The sequence below is a fragment of the Choloepus didactylus genome (genome assembly GCF_015220235.1).
Source record: "Choloepus didactylus isolate mChoDid1 chromosome 11 unlocalized genomic scaffold, mChoDid1.pri SUPER_11_unloc1, whole genome shotgun sequence".
Classification (NCBI taxonomy): Eukaryota; Metazoa; Chordata; class Mammalia; order Pilosa; family Megalonychidae; genus Choloepus; species Choloepus didactylus.
In genome coordinates, this window is record NW_023637577.1 from 4374218 (window position 1) to 4395264 (window position 21047).

Consider the following 21047-nt stretch of genomic DNA (forward strand, 5'->3'; position numbering starts at 1 on the left):
CTCGCACTATTTGGGGACCTCAGTGAAGACTCCGGCTGGGGAGTCGCAGAGGTCGCACGCGGGTTTGGGGGCAGCCACAAGATCCGGGCACGTGTGGAAGAAGCGCGCGCTGCGCATGGGGTCTCCCAGGCACCGGCCGGCGGGCGGGCGCCCCAAAGGAGCCAGCGAGTAGCTCCCTTCCCGCCCCCCTCGCCGCGCGGGGCCTGCCCTGCCGCTCCTCCCCTGGGTGGGCCCCGGCTCCTTTTCTGGCAGGATCTATTTGCATAGAGGAAACTGCCCAAAGTGGCCGCTGTGGAGGAGCTGGCGGCAGCGAAGGGGGCGTGCGCCGCGTTCCGCTGCTGCCCCGAGGCCAATCCCGCCGCCCGCCCGCCCTCGTGCCTGGGGCTTTTACGCCCGCTCCCCGCGCTCTCCGCGGCAGCCCCTCTCTGCATCGCCCCCGCGGGGAGCCCCCACGCGACCAGCGCGCCATGAGCCTGGGCGAGCGCGGTGGCGACAGGCGGCAAAGCGGCCCGGCGGGTGGCTGCAGCGGCGGCGACAGCAGTGGCTGCGGGGGTTGCCCCGCGACGGCGGCCGGGGCCCGGACGGTGAGCGCGCTGTGCCTGCTGCTCTCCGTGGGATCGGCGGCCGCCTGCCTGCTGCTGGGCGCCCAGGCGGCCGCGCTGCAGGGTCGGGTGGCGGCGCTCGAGGAGGAGCGGGAGCTGCTGCGGCGCGGGGGACCGCCCGGTTTTGTGGCCGCCTGGGCCGAGCCGCACCTGGACCGCCTGTTGCGCGAGGTGAGGCGGCGCGGGGCGCGGGGATCGGGCGCGCTGGAAGCCGAGTGTGGTGGATCCGGGGTGGTGTCCGTGCGCTGGAGCGAGGGCAACTGTGGCCGTCTCCCTGAGGACGGGTCCTCTGTGCATCCAGCCCATCAGGGAGGGCTTATGCGGGGGACGCAGGCTGGGAGGGGTGGCGACCCCCGAAGGCGTTCTCCTGTCCCTGGTCTCGCCGCTCGTAGACCCCTGGCAGTGTCCAGGCGAGAGGTGGGGTGCCTTGCGTTCTCCGCTCCGCCTCAAGAGCCCCTTTCCAGGGCGCGCTCCTGCTTGAAAGGCGAGAGAGAAGGGCCCTTTAGGGACGAGCAGGGGGAGAGAACGGAAGGACCGCGGACTTTGAAATAACAGACCTGGTGTCGTGTCCACGGGTGCGTGCGCTGGGACGGCCCCTTCTCGCATGCGGTGAGCGCCGGCCCTGTCTGTCCCAGGATAAAGAAGAGGTTCTTGCGGAAAGTGTCATTTCCAACCTAGGTATACCTGGAGAGGTGCGGGGCCCCTGTAGGCCCCTTCCTAGGGGTGCGCCCTAGGAAGATTCTGGTCAGTCCAGCCTGCCCTAACCACACCCCACATCCTTTGAAAACCAGAGAAACCGAATTCAGAGGGGTTGCCCATGTCAGCTTGCTAGGGTGAGAGGAAGGAAAAACAGTCGGGGACCGAAGATCTGAATTCTGGGTTTCAGGCAGTGTGGACTCGGCAGACCCTGAGTTTCCTGGTCTGTATATGGGAACCTGATTTCCATAGCAGGCTTGAGACTCTGTGGCACTTCTAAGGGTTCTGGTTGCCTTTTTGTGTCTTCAAAGCAGGACCTGCATTTGGGCTTTCAAAAACCACATACCCAACTTGCATCTTTTGTGCAGCAGCCTGGTTTCCCCAGAACTGAGGCAGGTGAGCTAGCAGGCTGGTCCCTGGCTAACTTGAGAACTCCCTTGCTAGTGCCATTCTCCTCCTTCTGGAGAAGGCAGCTCCCCAGGATCCCCAGCTGGCTGTCCAAGGGAGTGTCCTCCTTTGTAGAATGAAAAGAGATAACGTTTCAAGGCAGAGGAGAGGGGGAGGGCAGGCCTGTTACATGAATTCCCTAAACAGTGCCCAACTGCGATCTTTATTAGAGATCACAGTTTTAATGAGGTGTGTCTATGGTCGAGTTAATTTGGAATCCTAAGTGGGATGGGAAGGGAAGACTGTACCATATCTCCTTGTTCACCACACCAATTTCGTAGTCACTGTAAATTAAGCCAACATTACATCTCTTCTAGCTTAGTTCTGGGCAAAATTGCTGCTTTGTGAAACGATTTCCTATATTTCCCCTGGAAGTTCCTGCAGAGTTCAGAAATCTTTCCCCAGCTCAACTCCAGGGGATGCTTTCATAATTGCTGCCCATTATCTTTTGGCAAATCCTTATGGACCGGGGTGTTGAACTGATTTATGGAGGACTGGTATAGTTTCTACCTGTTAGAGCTATAATGGTGGCTGTTCTAATAGGAGGTCCTTCTTTGCAAAAAATAAACTGCAAGTCCCTGATGGAGTAAATAAGAATCCCGGTAAAAACTTGTACAAGGAACATACAAACTGTGTCAATTCTAATAGGGAAGGGTCCAGGGAAAGCAACCATGCTAGGAAGTATTGAGACAGGGATCCTAAACTGCAGTGGATTAGCTGGAAGACAGTTTGATGAGTTGCTTCTTTTTGATGCTTCCTCTTGCAACAATATGATTTACTTGGGTGAACAATAGTGTTTCAACAATGAGTTCTCCGACAAAGGATTTCTTTTCTTTTCTTTTTTTTTTTTTTTTTTGGCTCTTGAAAATTTGCTGTACCTATTCAGCAGGGTGGCGTTAGCCTGGGTCCTTGTTCTGCTTGGGGTACACACTGGCCAGTTTTGCCAGTGGAGAGTCAGAGTTGGCATGATCAGAGTGTGGTTGGGGTTTGAGCCTCTGGATGTTTGGGTGTCCCCTTGTGGGAACCTGTCTCTCTCCCAGAGTGTCAGTTGGTTCTTGCAACTATCTATTCTCTCTCCCAGAGTATCAGTTGTTTAACTATCTATTCTTCTGGCATGTGTTTGTGGATGGGAAATGTACACAGCCCGGCGTGACATGGAGAGTTCCTGGCTGAGACGAGGGAAGGCAGGGCCCATATCATGGGAAACCGGTAATTGGCTTTAAATAGATGTGTAAATACTCCTTTGAACCATTAGATGCGAAGGATAAATAGTGAACCAAGCGTCTTTTAAATGGAAAGGACATTTGTAGTCAAAAAAGTTAGGTTGTTCAGTTCTGATTTGTTCTCAGCGAAGCTTTTTCCAAGCCAGTGCTGAAGCCATTGTATATCTGAGAGTGCCTGTAGCTCTTCCTTTATCAACAAGCTTGTTTTCAGAGTATTGGTGGCAGAAACCATGTCCAAATTAAAGAAAAGAAATTCTTGCCCAACCACACACAACTTTAATGTCAGGAAAAAATTAAAAAGTAAACAAAAGCCACTGTTAATAGGGAACCCATTCTCTTTGTTCCCTCGGGAAAAGAACGGTGCAGTAACTTTTTCTGAGAATGGCTTATGTGTTTGAAAATGTAGATACAGAAACTACCAAAAAAAAAAAAAAAAGAAATTGTCATTCATGTGATTTTTGAAGACCCTTCCTAGTGTGCAAAATGGAAGAAATGTTTTCAGAATATAAAAATAAGGTTTGTGAGCAGCAATCATTTAACAATAGTGCCTTCAGTAGGATCGGAAAATATCAATGCAAAACAAGCATCTGATGTTTTGCCCTTACAGTGGTTGCCTAAGTAATCAGCCCCTTCAGTGTAGTTACACCTGTATTACAATGTTACAAAAGCATAAATTTAGAGTGCATAGCTTTCATACTATAGTAAAAAATTTAATGCAAGGATTAAAGGAGTAATTAGTTGTACTCAGAGGAGGCCATTTCCAGCTTACAATGGATTTATTGTTGGCCACTGGCCTTCCATTGTCCAGACCAATCAGTTTGAAAACGAGAAAAACCCAAAGATTCAGGGTGAAATTCAAGTGCTTTCCTTCCCTACCATCAACTGTATATATTGGTTAAGTTACAGTAAAACCCAGAATCAAATGTAGCTTTTTTGGCATCTGTAGCAGTTGGTCCCTTGTCATCTTTTGTACTGTGTGCATTTTGATAAAGATGTCTATTTTTGAATCCTACGGTACAACTGGAGATGGAATGTAAATCATAGCTACATTTGTTTCCTTGACGTTTCCTGGCTCCCAAACCCCAAAAAAGTTTCTTTCTAATTACTTCCTGGCACGCTCGCTTTCTCCACTCCTTTTTTTTTTTCTTTTTGGTGACAATTTGGGAAAGCTCTGTAATAATAGCAGCATGTTTAGAGCGAGCCAACTGTCAGGGCATTCCTTTCACAAGCATATTTTGCAATTGTTAAATTGGACTTTTATACATTGGCTTTGAAGATTTGAGGCATGGCTCTTGAAGTGGGGAAATTGTAGAGTCTGAATGAAGTTATACCAAGAGGCAGAGCAGAATACATGGAACACAGAGTTATTCATCAAAAGAGGAGAGTTTGAGACCAGGCCCCATCATTTACTACCTATATCATTTAGCCTCTTCAACTTCCTGAGCCTCAACTTTCTCTTCTCTAATATGTTGGTGTGGTGATGAGCAAATAAGGTAATGTACAGGAGAGCTTGGCCATTAGATGTGGTTTTGACAGCAAATAACAGATTACCTGATTATGGTAGCTTAAACAATACAGTCATTGAATTATCCTGCAAAAAAAAGAGAAGCCTGGAAGTCCACAGATCCTGAATACATTCAGTGACTAGGCCACGGCTAGGTGCCAGGCCATTATCTCTGCCGTTCTTGTGGCCTTTCCTCATGGTTACAAAACAGCTGCTGCAGCGCCAACTGTATGTTTTCACAAAAGAGTAGCCAAGGTAGAAGGGAAGAAGGTGGGAAGAGGAGCCACCTTCTTGAGAAGCTTTCTCTTTTATCTAAATCATGGACAGAACTCTCTTAGCAATGTTTTGAAGACTTCTCATGTCCACCAGCCAGAGCTGGGTCACATACTCATCGTCAAGCCTGTCACTGGTGAGGGAATGGGGTTGCCACAGTAGGCTTGGGCCAATCTTGGGCATCCCCTGAGGCCAGGCACATTCCCACTAGAACAAAATTGAGGTTTTGTTTGGAAGGAAGACTGGGAATGGCTTTTGGAGAGCAACCAACAGTGTCAGCCTGGAATATTACTGCTGTTCCCCCAGAGAAAATAGGGGAAAGTCATCCTTTGGGTTGCCACAATTTTCCTAATCATAATCCCCAGCTCCAGTCTTTGGAAACACTATTCAACAATAAAGTTTCTGTCTCCCTGGGGTTCCTGCTCCGCTCTGCTCTGCTCTCCAGCCATAGTCCAAGGAAAGGTTGATGTGATTGGGATTCTCTCTGGTACAGTCCCATTCTTTGCAGTTTATGGTCTTTAACCATCAAATGCATGCTATTCTGATCCTGAAGTGACTGGCCATAGTGGCCTCCACACAGGGACGGCATTCTGGGGCACTGATTTCTAACCTTTTCCCTATCACAGCCTGCATGGGGAGTGATAACACCAGTACATCTCTCTGTGGTAAGTGGATGAGGCTCAGGCTAGAGGCAACTGGCCCTGCTGCTCCAAGGATGGGGGGAGGGAGTCAGTATATCTGGAAACCATGCATGCGTAACTGTTCCCACTTGGAAATGCCTGGCAGCTCTCCTTAGGGGCCAAGGTTCCCTCCTCGTCAGCCTCCCCTCAACCCCAGACATCAGTCCCCTTGACTTCCTCAGCAATCATGACTTACTGTTTTTCCTCTTGTGTTTCTGCAAAGCTACAGCCCCTTGCAGAGCATGTGCAGCTAGAATCCTGGATCCCAGGAAGGGACGTCCCTTTTACGTCCTGCTGAGCATCATCTTGTTAGATTCGGCTTTTCTAGATGCCTTCAGATCCTTTCCCTTCAAACAGCAATGCGACAGGACCCAACCCAGACTGGCTTAAATTAAAAAGGGAATTTATTGGCTTGAGTAACCCAGAAGTCCAGAAGAATGTCTGAGCAGGTGCAGGTAGAAGTGCCTTGGCTCCATGTTCCTCAAGGATAGCCTCAGTCTTCCCATGAAGTGGCAAGGTGGCTGCCAGCAGCTCCAGGTTCACTTTCTCATAGTTAGAACATCTCTTTCCCAACAGTCCCAGAAGAAGCTCCTTCATTTACTCTGATGGACCAATATGGGTTACCAATCACTAAGAGCAGTGGGACGGGTGTGCCTATCTGATTGGCCAGCCTCGGTGTGTGCTTGTATGTGTGCACTTGTGCCCATATGTGTGAGCATGTGCTTATATGTATATACATGTGTGCCCATATGTGTGCACATGTGCCTGTGTCTACTGTCCCTGTGTGTGTTGTGTGTGTCTGAAAGTGTGTGCCTTTATGTGTTCCATTTGCCCATACGTGTATGTGTGTTTGCCCGCATGTATACCTGTACCCACACGTGTGTGTAGGGTCAACCCCATTGGAGCTAGATGAACAAGAGGGTGAGGGATGGTTCCCCAAAGGACAGTTTGGGGTGCTGTAATTAGAAGAAGGGAGAGAGGACCTGAGGGCTGGTGAACTAGTAACTGACCATCCAAAGACTAATAAGAAAGAGGCTAGGGCAACAAGCTGGAGCCAAGTTATGGGGAAATTCTGCCTCAATGGCTTGAAATCCAACAAAAGAATTTTTGATCCAATGGGACAGGCTGTAGGCTGGCAGGTACTTACTCTTACAGGTGGTTAAAATATGTATATCAAAACATTTGGGTTTGTCTGGGGCAGTATCAAAATCTATATTTATCTCTACTGATAATGTGTTTCAAAAGATGAGCTTCACAAATTACAGAATAACTTAAAGTTCGTACAAGTCTCCCACTGCAGCCTCATGAGATGACAGGACAGAAGTCCTTGTATTACAGAGGGAGACACAAAATGTCACTTGGATGGAGAAAGTGACTTGCTCCAGGCATGCAGAGCCAGGCCTAGGTTTGCTGGAGGGTTCAGAACAATTTGGAAGAGAGAAGCTAAAAGAACAGGGATGTCCAGCTCAGCCTTTGTCTGGGTTTGGTATTCAGCCTGGGGCTGTGTGGACGGGCTCCATGTAAGGGCCACCAGCTTCAGTGACCCACGTTCCTCCACTTCCACCAGCTTCTGGGGTAAAGGAGGTGCCACTCTTCCCTATGGCCTGTTTGAGGAGTTGGGCGGTGGGTGGCCTGGAGCAGTGCATTGCATGTGGGCCAGGAGTTTGCTGATGCCATGTGTCCTGGTGGCATGAGGGGTGGTGGAGGCAGAGTTTGGAAGAGGAGAATACTGTGGACATGCTCTGGGAGGAGTCAAAAGGTCCCCACCCAGCAGCCCTGGGGCTCAGACCTCAGTTCTCTGGAAGTGAGGTGGGGTTGAGGACTCTGCTCAGGCTTGTCAGAAGGTGACTGTCATACGGGATGCAATGGGAGGGCCGGGCGTGACAGCCTGTGCGACAGGGGACAAGCTCTGAGCACGGTGTCCGGCTGTCCTTCACCTTTCTGGGCCGACAGAGCTACGTGTGATCCTTCACCAACAGAAAAGCCCTCCCCTTCACCGCAGCTTTCCCTGCTCCTGTCCTTTTATCTAAATAATTCTCAGTCCCTCATGATGTGCCTTGGTTGGAGATGGTATGCTTTCTTCTGCTCCTTGACAAGCTTGTCTGCTCTCCAGCTCCCAGGACTGCTGAAACATGGCTCCCTTCTTGAGCTGGAATTTTAGACCCAGTATTGGGAAAGATTGGGAAATACCAGCTTTGATATCCTTTGCCTTCCTCCTTTTTTTTTTTATAGCCAAAATATATGTTGATTGAATGTGATTAAAGATACTGATGATCCCACCACCCTAAACCAAGGGCTCTTTTGCTTTTTGCTGGATCCCCTTCCAATCCTTGTCTCTGGACTAATTTGTCCTTGCCTAATTTTTAAAGAGTTCTTTATTCTAGTAACATATAGAGCACACAGAATTTTCCATTTTAACCACTTATACATATACAAGTATGTACTTATATGTATACACATATATGTATACAGTTCAGTGATTTCAATTATATTCACAGTTTTGTGCCACCATTGTCACCTTCCATTAACAAAACTTCTTCATCACTCGAAACAGAAACTCTGCACCCATTAAGCAATAACTCCCCATCCCAAACCCCCTAGCATCTCCTGGTACTCTGTAATCTACCTTCTGTCTCTATGAATTTGTGTTTTATAGGTATTTGAAACATACAATATCTGTCCTTTTGTGTCTGGCTTATTTCACTCAACATGATGTCTTCAAGGTTCATCCGTGTTGTCACATGCATCAGAACTTCGTTCTCTTTTTTTTTGGCTGAATAATATTCCATTGTGTGTATATACCACATTTTGTTTATCCATTCATCTATTGAGGGACACTTGCGTTGTTTCCATGTTTTGGCAATTGTGAATAATGCTGCTATGAACATCGGTGTGCAAATATCTGTTTGAGTCCCTGCTTTCAATTACCTAGAAGTGGAGCTGCCTGATTTTAACCATGGGGTGCTCACTACTTATACCTTGCATTTATGCATTTAAACCTTATATCAAAGACATTTTCCATGTGCTGTGCAGTCTTTATAATCATGTTTAATGGCTGCATAGCATTCCTTCAAGAGGATCTGTACAGCAGTTAAGCCTCCCCAACATTTTGTTAGCCCAGATGATAATACAGTCAATGGATCTTTGAATGAAGTTTTCTACTTATTATTCTTTAGGATGTAGAGACTAGGGACATCTTTAGAGCTTTGCTTTTTGTTTTAATTTTAGGACATCCAGTTTATCTATGACATATACACTTTTTCTCTTGTGGAATTCTGAAACTTTTGCAATGTTATGAAGGTGTGCTTCATGCTTTCTGGTGGGCAGAGGATCAAATACATCTTTTAATTGCATTTTTTATTTCAATTGGATTTGTTTTGGTTCTTACTGAAAGCAAGAAAAAAACCAAAACAAAACAAAAATCAATTGATATTAAAGACAACCTTAAAATATGGGAAACCTAAAGATTCAATCTCAGAATTAGGTTCATTTGTTGGTTCGGGACAGAAACGTTTCTCAAGCAGTGTTTAGCAGCAGGAGGGAGGTCCGCAGTGGTAGCTTCTCATTAAATGAATGAATGCAACTTAGGAAAGTTCTCCCTGGGCCACACACGACCTCCAGCTCCTTCTCCTCTCGATTTTCTCCATGTGTAGGATCAGTATTAATCTTTAATTGTTGACACAGGCACTCAGAAAACATTTCTTCATCATGTCTGGAAACATATTTCAGGAGTAAGCACGAACCATTGGGAGAAAAAAATAAGTTTACAGATGTAGTTTTTTAAAGAAAGGGACTTTGCTGACTCCCAGAGGCTGCAGGGGAGAACAATTGTGTGCCTCCCACGTACACGCCTGCACTGGGCTGAAGAGTTGGCACGCACATCGTCCTGTTTCTTAAAGACCACGAGGTGGTTTCACCCTCCCGGAGAAGGCAGCTAGTGGACCCGGGTGACAGCACACCCCTGACCCCTGGTAGACTGACGCCTAGCCCAGTGCCCTTTCCAGCCTCACGGCAGATCTAGTGGAAGCAATGATTTAACAATTTTTTTTGCATGTTTGTTTTTTGGATAATTTAGTTTGGAACAGCAGCAGCTTTTCTGCAAGGGTGGAGGTCCTCAGTAAGTGAAGGACATGTAGGGTGGTGGAGAATCTTCTAACCCTAACCCTAACCCTAACCTTGAAGCTGTTCAAGGTTCACCTCCCAGCCCTGGCATTTTCCAGTTGTCTGACTTTGGGTAAATGACTGTTTCTCCAATCCTCCATTTGCCCGTCTGTTAAATGGGGATTGGGACACTTGCCCTGTAAGATTTCCATGGGGATTAAATCAATTGATGGGTGCAAAGTGCTCCACTCTGAATACACGCCCTGAAAATGGCTGTTGCTACTAGAATGTTTTCTTTGATTGGATTTAGAAGGAATGTCTGTGTCTGTTCACTGAGTGGAGAGGTGGTTCTGAGGTTTCATGGCTGACCTTAAGATCCTTTTAATCCTGGGGTTCTGCCATTCTGCTAAGGTCAAACAGAAGTGGAAACAGTATTAACTCATGCCCAGTCTCTGAGTCAACGAGCAGAGAAATACGTCTTGGCTGTTGAAGAAAAGCAAAGACTGAATTAGCTTCATAACCCTATTTCTTTCAGTCTCTCGTTTGTGCAGAATGAGGTTTCTCATTTAATTAGGAAATCTCAGATTTTTGACCAAAATAAAAATCAAATTATTAAAATCATTAAAATAATGATATGGATTTATCATTGTGAATGGGCACCCAAACACCTCATCAATTTGCTTTAATTAAATAAGATAGTCTTTTTTGTGTGTGTGATCATGCAATATGGCACAAATATCCCCAAGTGGTTAACCTGGTGAATTAGAGGCTTCATACCCCAGGTGCTTGCATTCACACTGGTACATGAGAAGATGTTTATTTTCCTGATGTAACCACAAAATCTGGAAACCAAAAAGAGGCTTTCTTTCTAATGGATGTCAACTCCTAAAACTGAACTCACTTCCACCTTTGAATTGCAAAACAAATCATAAAGCAATTAGAATGCATTCTGATATTTTAAAAAGACAATTAAAAGAAAATCCACTCAACTTTGGACCTGTAGGAGACAGGACTATCACCCAAAAAAGCAGCGTCCGTCCATCATTCAGGTGCCTTTTGGTGTGATGTATGGACCATTACCTTCTACAACGTCTTTTTCCTAGACCTGTGTTGTGGGAGAGTCAAATGCAGGATCGGAGACAATGGCAGTGGGGCAAGAGTGTGTGTGAGTGTAAGCCACGTGAGGATTTGAGAGGTGTGAGTGTGCATGAGTGTGCGTGCGTGCATGTGTGTGTGTACATGGGTGTTTGCATGTGTGTGTACAAGAGCATGTGGTATGTGTGTATACGGTGTGCACATTTTTGTGCACAAGTGTGTACAAGTGCTTGTGCATATGAGTGTGTGCATGGATGTAAGTTTGTACATAAGTATGTGCATGTGAGTGTGTGTACATGCATGTGCATGGTGGGGAGAGGCTGTGGAGTAAGGGGGAAGGGTTGACAGATTTTATAATATGTCTGGATCAAACCAACCTGACCTCATTGCTTACCCCCAAGGTTGTCCCACCCAAGTCCTCCCAGAAACTCACCTGAACCTGGGCCCTGTACAGCTCACATGGTGGACTTGAGTTGGGAGTCCAAGGCTTGAGTCTGCAACTGTCTCTCTACTGGCCACAGTGACCTGGGACAAATTAGTTGGCTTTTCCCAGCCTCAGCTTCCTCCTCTGTGAAGAGGGTGACAGTATCTGCCTCATTCGGTTTCTGTGAGGATAAAGTGACAGGACCTTGGAGACGTTAGTTCCCTTATGTCATACACCCCTCTTTGCCTAGTCCTGGTTGTCAGTGGCTACCAGGGCCATTAGCATCGGTGCCCTGAGGCTTCCCAGGAACAGTTCTTCCTCCTCCTTCCAGCTCCTGACATGAGGATCAAACCTTAGGCTTGGCTGTGAATGGGATGAGGGGGAAAGAGACGACCTTCAGTCAGCTGGCCAGCCCTGCTGATGATTCCTTCTTTGGCTTTCATCTGTCCCTCTTACTTGAGTCTCATTAGCATGACCCTTCTTGAAATAGTTTACCACTTGCCTCTCTGACTCCTGCCACTCTGTGCCGGGGGCAAATCTGGCCATCCCTGCCTCATTCATCTTCCTAAATATTTCATTGTGGTACCCCCACCCCTACCCTCTTGTGCTGGTTTGAATCTATTATGTACCCCAGAAAAGCTAGGTTCTTTTAATCCAATCCTGTAGGGGCAGACCTATTGAAGGTGGGACCTTTTGATTAGATTATTTTCATGGCAGTGTGATGCCACCCATTCAAGGTCGGTCTTAATTAGTTTACTGGAGCCCTCAAGAGAGCTCAGGAAGAAAGAGAGCAAGCTCAGAGCCGACACTGACCCAGACACTTAGAGATGATTAGAGAGAAACGTCCTGGGAGAAGCAAGCAGAGAGCCAAGAGACGTTTAGAGAGAAAATGCCCGGAGACATCTTGGAGACAGCTTTTGAAACCAGAACCAGAAGAGAAGCTAAGAGATGAAATCCACAGTCTGTGCTGGAGAAGCTAAGAGAGGTGCTTAGAGAGAAACACCCTGGGAGAAACAAGCAAGGATGCACAGGAGCTGGGAGACAGAAGCTAAGGTAGAAGCCCAGAGACATTTTGGAGAAAGCAACAGAAACCAGAAGCTAACTCTGGGAGAGGCCCCGCAGACTCTGGCCATGTGCCTTCCCATGTGACAAGGGAACCCCAGATGCCGTCGGCCTTTCTTCAGAGAAGTTATCGTCCTATTGATGCCTTAATTGGGACTTTTTCATAGCCTTAGAACTGTAAGATCATGAACTAATAAACCCCTATTGTAAAAGCCAATCCATATCTGGTATATTGCATTGTGGCAGCTTTAGCAAACCAGAACACCCTTCATCAACTGTCAGGGCCTCCCATCGTTGCCTGTGGGCTGATGATAAAGTACAAACCCCTCATTCACCCCAGCACTCAAGGCTCGCCAGGTCCTCTCAGCGTCTGTATCCGCCTCCTCTTGCATCAGTACCCACTAACCTGAAGGGCAGGGATGGGGTCTGGGGTCCGGGGACCTGAAGAGTCCCCACCCCCTCCAGTCGGGTTCAACACATTCAAGAACCTTGTCTTAGCTTCCTAGAGCTGCAGTAACCAAGCATCTCAAATCAGGTGGCTTCAAACAACAGACCTTTATTGCCCCACAGTTAGGGAGGCTGGAAATCTGAAATCAAGCTGTGGGCACAGCCATGCTCCCTCTGACACCTGTAGGGGACTGTCCTTCCTTGCCTCTTCCTGGCTTCTGGGGGCTGTTGGTAATCCTTGGCGTTCCTTGGCTTGCAGATGCATGACTCTAATCTGTGCCTCCTTGGCTTGCACATGCATGACTCTAATCTGTGCCTCCTTGGCTTGCACATGCATGACTTTAATCTTTGCCTCCAGCTTCAATTAGGGCACAGCTGAGTCCAATTCAGCCCCAATGAACTAATTCCATCTGCAGTGGAATTTCCAAATAGGGTCACATTCATAGGATCAGAGGTCAGGACTTCAACATGTTTTTTGGGGGAAAAAATTCAACTGATTAAAAACCTCCAGATGGTGACCATGGACAGGACCAAGAGGGCAGGGTCTGCAGGAAGCTGCCTGTCCAATGTGGGTAGCTGGGCCTTATGGAGAAGGAGTGAGGGCCATACTGTGTGGACACAGCAACCAGTCATGGGAGGCCTGAGGGCTCTTGTCAACACATCAGAGCCCTGAAGGAACTGCCCATTACCCCCGAGAGGCCGTGCATGGGATTTCTGTCATCCCAGTGCGGTGAACCTTAGAAGATAGGTTCTGACAGGAAGGGACATGTGTCTTTGAGAAATAACGAAGGGGGACGTAACTTAAGGATGGCTGAAGAGTTGCATTTTGTGTGTAGACCCAACCTTTTCAAAACATGCTAATATATTTTGGGACCCAGCAGGGACCATTAGGGAAATAAGTTTGCTGATGTTGCTTGGAAGCAAGTCACACACTGTGCCAGTGGGAGTCACTGATGAAACTCACATTCCTTGGAAAAAGGTTACAGAGTTCCTGCCAAATATTCTTCAGCTGGGCTAGAGGCTCACACGTTTTGTCTTCTGCCGTGAGGTTTTTCACCTGGCACCAAGGTGGAATCTGAAGCTCAGGGTGGTGAAGTGAGGCTATTATTTCACCATCTTGGCCAGGTGTGGAAGCTGTAAGCTGGATTTTTCATTTTGTTTTGTTTTAAATCCTTGGTATACTTGATACAATCCACATTCTTACAACGTATACTTTGTAAGTTTTGGCAGATGAGTATGCTTGTGAAACAGTCTCCGCAATCAAGATAGTGGACATCATCCCCCAAAAGTTTCTTCCTGCACTTTGATATTCCCTCTCTTTCCTTGCTCTCCATTTACCACCCCCACTTCCAGGCACCACTGTTTGCTTTCAGTCACTATTGATTAGTTTTCATTTTCTAGGATTTTTATATTAATAGAATCCCACATTATATATCTATTTTTCCATCTGGTTTCTCAGCATAATTATTGAGAGATCTTTCGTGTTTTTGTGTATAGCCATAGTTCCTTCTTTTTCATTGCTGAGTAGTATTCCATTGTATGGAAATCCCACAATTTTTTTTTATCCGTTCACCTGTTGATGGACAGCTGGGTTGTTTCCAGTTTGGGGCTCTTATAAATAAATCTGCTGTGAACATTTGGTTACATGTCCATACAAATATGAGCATATACTCTCCTTTCTCTTGGGTAAATACCTCAGAGTGGAATGTCTGAATCACATAGTAGGTGTGTATTTAACTTTTTAAGAAGCTACCAAACTCTTGTCCAAAGTCATTGCAGCATCCTGCATTCCCACAGCAGTATATGTCTCCTTAGACTCCTCCAAGCTGTGACAGTTTCTCAGTCACACCTTGTCTTTCATTACCTGGATAATGTTAAGTATTAATGAGGAATTTTGTAGAATGTCCCTCGGTTTGGGCTAGTCTGATGTTTCTCATCCTTAGACCTGGTTAGGAGTGTTTGGGAAGAATACCACTGAGGGAGCTTGCACCATTTTCATGGAGTCGTATCAGGGATTATATGATGTCAGCATGACTCATCTCAGGTGAAATTGACCTTGATACTTGGTGGAGGTAGCATGTTACACATTTCTCCATTGTAAAGTTACTCTTTCCTCTCCATAGTCTGTTCTTTGGAAGGGAGTTGCTAAGTCCAGCCCACACTCCAGGGAAGCAGTAATGTATTTTACTCAGACTTCTTCTGTAAGGAAGATTTGTGCCTCCTCCCATTTATGTATTTATTCAGTCATTTATGTGTATCCGTCTGGACTCCTGGACATGTAACTTATTCTTTGGGTTATAATCTAATACTGTCTTATTTATTTTGTTTAAGCTATTTCAGCTGTGGCCTTTGGGAGCTTATCCAAGTTGGCTCTTATATTCCTTTGACATACCCAGCCATTTCATTTTTTAAAGCACTCACTTGCTTTCTGGCACTACAAGATACTCCAGGCACATCTCGAATGTTCTCTGTCCTGGCCCTAGAATCAGCCATTTCTCCAAAGAGCCCTGGTTCCTTTTACTGGAGAATGCTATTTAGAAACCAAGGTTTGGATCTTGGGTGTGTTTGTTGCTACTGGAGTTATCACCACCATCATCTTCATCATCACTTGTGGGGTATTAAAAAAAGAATTGTGAAGACACTGGGAATTGCTTCCCTGTAGGGCTCCTGGTGGCAGTGAGAATGTAGCAGCAGGCCCCTTCCTTATGGGGATGGGAGGAAGGGAGAGGGAGATGAGAGGGAGAGGGGGAGAGAAGGCAAGAGGGGAGGGGAGGATTTGATTCTTGGTAAGCCTTTTCCCTGCTGCTTGTGGTGTGTGTGTATTAAACAAGAATTGCTCTTTCCCTAAGGAAGACAGAACCGTTAGTCCATCATTCAAAAATTGCTCTTGTCAGGGAGTTTGCAGGATTTCATCTCGGCTCTTCTTCCACTGCCAGGGTTTTTTACTTATTGAGAAGACAAGACCATAACAACGCAGAAGGAACTTTTAAAGAAGTTGACAGTGTTGAATTTTACCCAAACCCTATGAAGGTGGAAAACAGCATAGGTTAAGAAAACCAGCATTCATTGTGCTACTGTCCAAGGAGGCCTTAGCTTTTCCTTAGCTTGACAAGAGTTTAGACAGCTTGTGCTTGACCCTGGGCCCCTGATCTCCCTCGTCTTGGCCGTTACAGAACAGACAGACTAAGTTCCACTTGGCCTGGAGGAGAGTCAACTCAAGAGATGACATCCTGTAATGGACACGCCCCACTGCTTGACCTTCCCTTCCAGCCCTCTTCCATTTGCTCGTCCAAGTCCTTGAAAACTCTCTTGCCCTCTGCCTCAGGGGGGTTGAACCCTCTCTCCCTATTGTGATGGTATTTTGGTCTCTATCATGATAGCTTTCTGGAATCTCTTTGTCTCTATCACGATAGCCCTCTTCCCTCTCCCTTTCTCTGTCACAATAGACTTATAGTTTCTCTCTTCTCTGTTGTATACAGCTTTGAAGAACGTCTTCCTTGCCTCTTTCACTTTGTCTGGTGCAAAATTTTTTCTTTGACTATGTAAATCACCATAATCCCAACACACGACTGGATTCATGTTTTGGAAGTTGTTGCCTGATTTTTTGCATTGATGTCTACATTTTATTTCTTGTATCGTAAACATTTTTCCTTGTTCCTGCATTGCCTTTGTGATGATATTTCATGATGATATGACAGTTTCAGCAGGGGATTCCCCATCCTTGGCTAAACCATCCCCACTGTTTCGTAGTGCAACTTCTTCAGGAGTATTACTTTTTTTGCTTCTGCTGATTTATGTCCTTAGAATATATTCCCTGGAGTAGGAATTTTCAGTCAAAAGGATAGGAATGGCTCTATGGGTTTGTTTGTGTGGTTTTTTTTTGCAGCATTTTCTAGAAATAAATCGTCACATGCCTGTTTTGTATGTTGATCTATATTTCATCGAAATGAAACTGTTTGAGAGTCTGATTGGACATCTAGTGAAGTGTACAAGATTGGAGCTCCAACAGATCACTAAGACATTTATCATCTGACCATATAATGCTTTTTTGAAAACCATCATTTTCCTTTATTAGTTTTCCCTCCCTGCTGCTGCCCTTCCCCCCAAACTTGAAGTTCCTATTCTCTTTTCTGGAAGGAAAGCCCGGAAGGTCTCTGGTCTTTTCTCAGAAACTCATCTTTTATTTACTTTTGGAGTCAGGGCTTGTTTGCATATGTAAAACCAGGACCATATTGTTTGCAGATGCTAAGGGTACTGCCAGATAGTTGCATTTAAGAAGTTGGGGCTTTTAAATCATCTTTATAAACCTGGACAAGAAAGAATACTTTCTTAGGATTTGAAAAAAAAAAAAAAGGCATGGAAATAAAGATCGTGGAATTGGGTTTCTAAGGCAAACACTTCACTTCACATTCATGGCAGGGACATTTCAAACCTGCAGAAGTTTAGGGGCCTGGCGGTAGGGTGAGTCTAGAGGAATAAAAGATAAAATTTACAGATTCACCATCTAATCTCGAAAAAGTGTTGGGTAAACGACATAACGAAAACTGGATCCCAGTAATTTATGATTCCACCTTCTAGCATTAACAATAAATTCCCCCCTCCCCCATGAATAGTTTCCTGTTGAGCTTTTTATTTTAAGATAAGAGTAGCTTATTAAGAACAATTGTGTTTCCTATCAGTATTTGATAAAGCCCCCATCTTTAGGAGAGTGGCCCAGATGTGATAGCAGTTGTTAAAAGCTAATTGTTTTCAGCTTTTGTTAAAAAAAGGAGAGTCACAGTGGCCAATCTCTTCTATCTAACATGATAAAAAAAACAAAAAACAACCAATGAGAGCTTCCAGCACAAACTGGTAGGCTTAAACTACAAGGCTGGATTCTTTTTCCCAGGTAAATTTTGAAATCTGTTATGGTATCTGCAAATACAGGTGGGGGTGATATGTGGGTTCTGGGGCCTCACTCAAGCCTGGTCTGTGGGCAACTTCTGCAGCGTTTCCCCATTGAAGGAGGCTCTGAGCTCCAGCCCTTGCAGCTTCCTGGGCTCTCTGGACCCTGGCCCTGGCTGGGGGGTGGGGGTGGGGGTCACCTGCACCTACCTTTAGTGGAGCTGGTCCCACCCCACCTGGTGGGAGCCCATGACAACCACTGGGGGCCCTAGGAGGCCAGTGGGGGGGCCTGCTCAGGGTGTCTCTCCAGACCAGCATGGGGCCAGCAGAGCAGCAGACCTTCCTGCCCCCCTCTCCCCAGGAGGCTCCAGGCCAGAGTGCCCGGGGCAGAGGCAGGAGTGAGTGGCAGGTGGAAGGCTGGGAACCCACAGAGGGTCTGGTGTCCTGAGACCCAGCCAGGAGGTTCCAACTCCAATGGGGCGAGCCCAGGGCCTTGCGGGGTCCCCGAAGTGAGGCAAGGATGGAGGAATCTGTGCACCTAAAGGAACCATCCTGGAGCATCTCCTGGCCTGTAGTGGTAGTGCTTTCACTGGTATTAATAACCAGCATTTTCTCACGTTACCTTAAATATTGTTGTAGAAGCGCCATTTTGTGAGCCTGTGTGGGAGAAGGGATGGGGAAAGAGGGGTTACCTTAAATACTGTTGTAGGATCGCCATTTTGAGAGCCTCTACCAGAGAGGGGGTGGGGAAAGAGGGGCAAGCAACCCCACCAATCTTAACTTCATCATGTTTCCAGTATCAGATCACTCCCCGTGCACCTCTGCTGCCCACCTGTAAAATGACGGGGAGGCTGGAGGACGGCGATGGTCCTGGATACTCTGGAAATGCTTTGCAGACGGTGGGAGTTACTGTGGTTAAGTGTTTTGCCTAAGACTCCTGGTCCTGAGCAGTTTTAGCAGGAGACAGACAGGGCTTGGCCAGGGGTTCCTGCCTGTTGTGAAAATTCCAGGCTTGGGGCACAAGGGCTCAAGACCAGGGGTTGCTCGTCTCACCTCCCCTAAGGCAGTGCTGAAAATATTTCATTTTTATGTTCGAACCTAAACTGCCCATCCTGGGAGTAGCATTACACTATTCAATCAAGTTACCACAGTTGTGCTTTCCTTATTTTTTTTTTTTTTTTTTTTTTTTTTTTTTTTATGGTGGCGGGGTTGGGGGCATTCATTTCTAGAGAAAGGTTAATTTTGTGTATCCTTATCCGGATTCACACCCTGGCTAGTTGTGAGATTGTGGGTCTATCACTTCACTTCACTGAACCTAGGTTTGCAATTTGGGACTAATTACTTCTTTTTCTCCAAGCCTGTGTCACACCCCTCATCTTTGAGGCAGGGACCACAATTCAGGCCTCATAGGTTACCCTGAGGGCCCAATATCCAGCCATGCTCAGGCCAGAGCTGTATCTAGGGGTTTGGGGGTTGCATCATCCCATAGCTATGACTTGTGACTCTATTTCTTTGGTAATCCTTTTCCCTTTACTAAAACCCAGCACGGGGCTGGGCATGTGTAGAGGTTCTTGTTGAGTTGTACTGAACCAGAGCCTCTTGGCCAAGGATCCTTGGTGGTAAGAAGAACAAAAAATGTTGTCATCAGGGAAAGTTAGGCTGGGACCATCGAGTCAGCGATGCATGGGCTGGGAGGGGCTGCAGCCGAAGGGGGGGTCTACTGGGGCTTCCTGGATGCAGATGAAGATGGGAAAGTGCCAACGGTCGCAATTTGACTTGTCTACAACCTTTTGCATGTTGACACCACATCTCGGTGACATAGGCTTTCCTTGATATACAGGATGCTGTGTTTGTTGTTTTTAATGCTTGGTATTATATTTGCAAACATGGTAACAAAGCAGAACCTGCCACTTTCTTTTCACAAGGACTGACCCATAATTGTTCAGTTTTCATGTTTGCTTCTAGCCTTCTACGATTGCCCGTGGAATGTAAGGAGCTTTTAAAATACGTTCTCTAGCAGAACACTACCCCTGCACAACTTTCAGATAAGTTGGCTTTTGCTGACTTTTAACACTTCTACTTCTCTGTTCTGATACTCAACCTCTTTTTTTTTTCTTCCCCCTTTTCTTCTGGGTTCAGAAGCTGGATGGATTGGTCAAGCCTCGGACAATTCGGGAAGCTCCGTCTGAGTGCGTCTGCCCCCCAGGTATGTGAACGGTTTGTCTTTCCTGTCTCCCGGATGGGTGGCCCTTCTCTCTGCTGTTTGCTCAAAACTGCTTTTGGCAGCAAACACTGCTGAGGCTATTGTGAAGAGGTTCTTTTAACCATCTTTCTTCCTACATCTTCTCCGGCAGGCTCACTAATCAAAGATTCCAAGAGAATGAGGCTTGGTTTGATGAGGATGGTGGTATTTGTGGAGGACCAAGAAAAACCCCAAAAAACTTAAATATGACTAGTAATAAAGGCTTAGATTGTAGGAAAGTAGCAGCAATACCATTTTAAAGATAGAGAAACTGAGGTATGAATCAATGGATGACACTTATTCATACTATATTCAAATTGTGAATCTAGCTCTGTTTCAAACTTGGGGAGGACTGATAAATAATCTGGTGGATATACTTTTTGTTTATGTTTTCACATCTTTAGGAGGAAGTACAGGGAGGGTGCAGGAAACATCATCTGGATTATTCAAATAATTATGTCTCTCTTTGGTTTTGCTGGTGTAGACCAGAACAGTTGTGAATAAAAACAGAATTTGTTCATTCGTAATCCATGTGGCTCAAATCCAGATTCATATCAGATTGGCTTTTCTGTAGCTGAAAACAGTTCTCCGTATGCCCGAATGGGTGTTTTGTACAGACCGTGATTGAGAGTCTAGGTGTGTATGTGGTTTCAGCCTGAGTATGTTCGGGGTTGGAATTGTCTTCTCAGTCAACCAGGGGAAATTATGTCTTGGACTTCCCAATGTGTTGGACAAGTTGGCTTTTGTTAACTGAACACCTTGGTCTGTGTTCTCACTTTGATTACTTCCTTTGGCCAAGTTGTCTGATATTTCCCGATGCACTCCAGCTGCTCCAGAAAGTGAACGTGCTGATCATTTGCAGCTCAAAGTTGGGAGATACTCTGAGGTTTCTAGAAGCAGCGGTGGACCACGTGCTATTACATCAGAGACAATTCAGTCGGAAGGCGTTTTCTCCAGAGGCTTTGGGGATAAGGCCCCGCTCCTCTGAGACCTGGGCTGGGCCTGGGGCTGGGCTGTGAATCGGGGACCCCTGCCCCCACTGTGGTCAGCCTGGAGTTAACGTGATGGGGTGTGCTTTGGTGGCCCTTTTCCTCTAGGTCTTGCCTTCCTTCAAAGAGAGTTTGAGGGGGCTGGGATACAGGGTTGCTCTGCATCCTTTGATCAAGAATTTGCAGCATGTGCTATTCTCAGGAAGGAGACTTTCCCCACCGGGAACTGGGTTCGTTTTGTTGTTGTTTTACAATTAATTTAACTCAACTTTAAAATTTTTTATAAAGTTCCAAACATGTAGGACAGTCCAAAAAATAATAGAACAGACAGCAGCATATCTTCTACCCCCACTTGCATTCCCCACCCCCCAAATCTTC

General features: G+C 46.4%; 1 protein-coding gene across 3 annotated transcripts in view; it reads left to right on the forward strand.

Moving 5' to 3' along the window:
- Positions 1-301: 301 nt before the first annotated feature.
- COL23A1 (collagen type XXIII alpha 1 chain) overlaps positions 302-21047 on the forward strand; it is a 389555-nt gene continuing 368809 nt past the window's right edge. For all 3 annotated transcript variants that reach the window (XR_005214814.1, XM_037823084.1, XM_037823085.1), the window contains exons 1-2: positions 302-773; positions 19578-19644. Coding sequence is in view for 2 of the 3 variants with exons in the window: in XM_037823084.1 (XP_037679012.1) it covers positions 468-773; positions 19578-19644 (373 nt within the window). In the remaining variant the exon portion in view is untranslated. The remainder of the gene's footprint in view (positions 774-19577; positions 19645-21047) is intronic.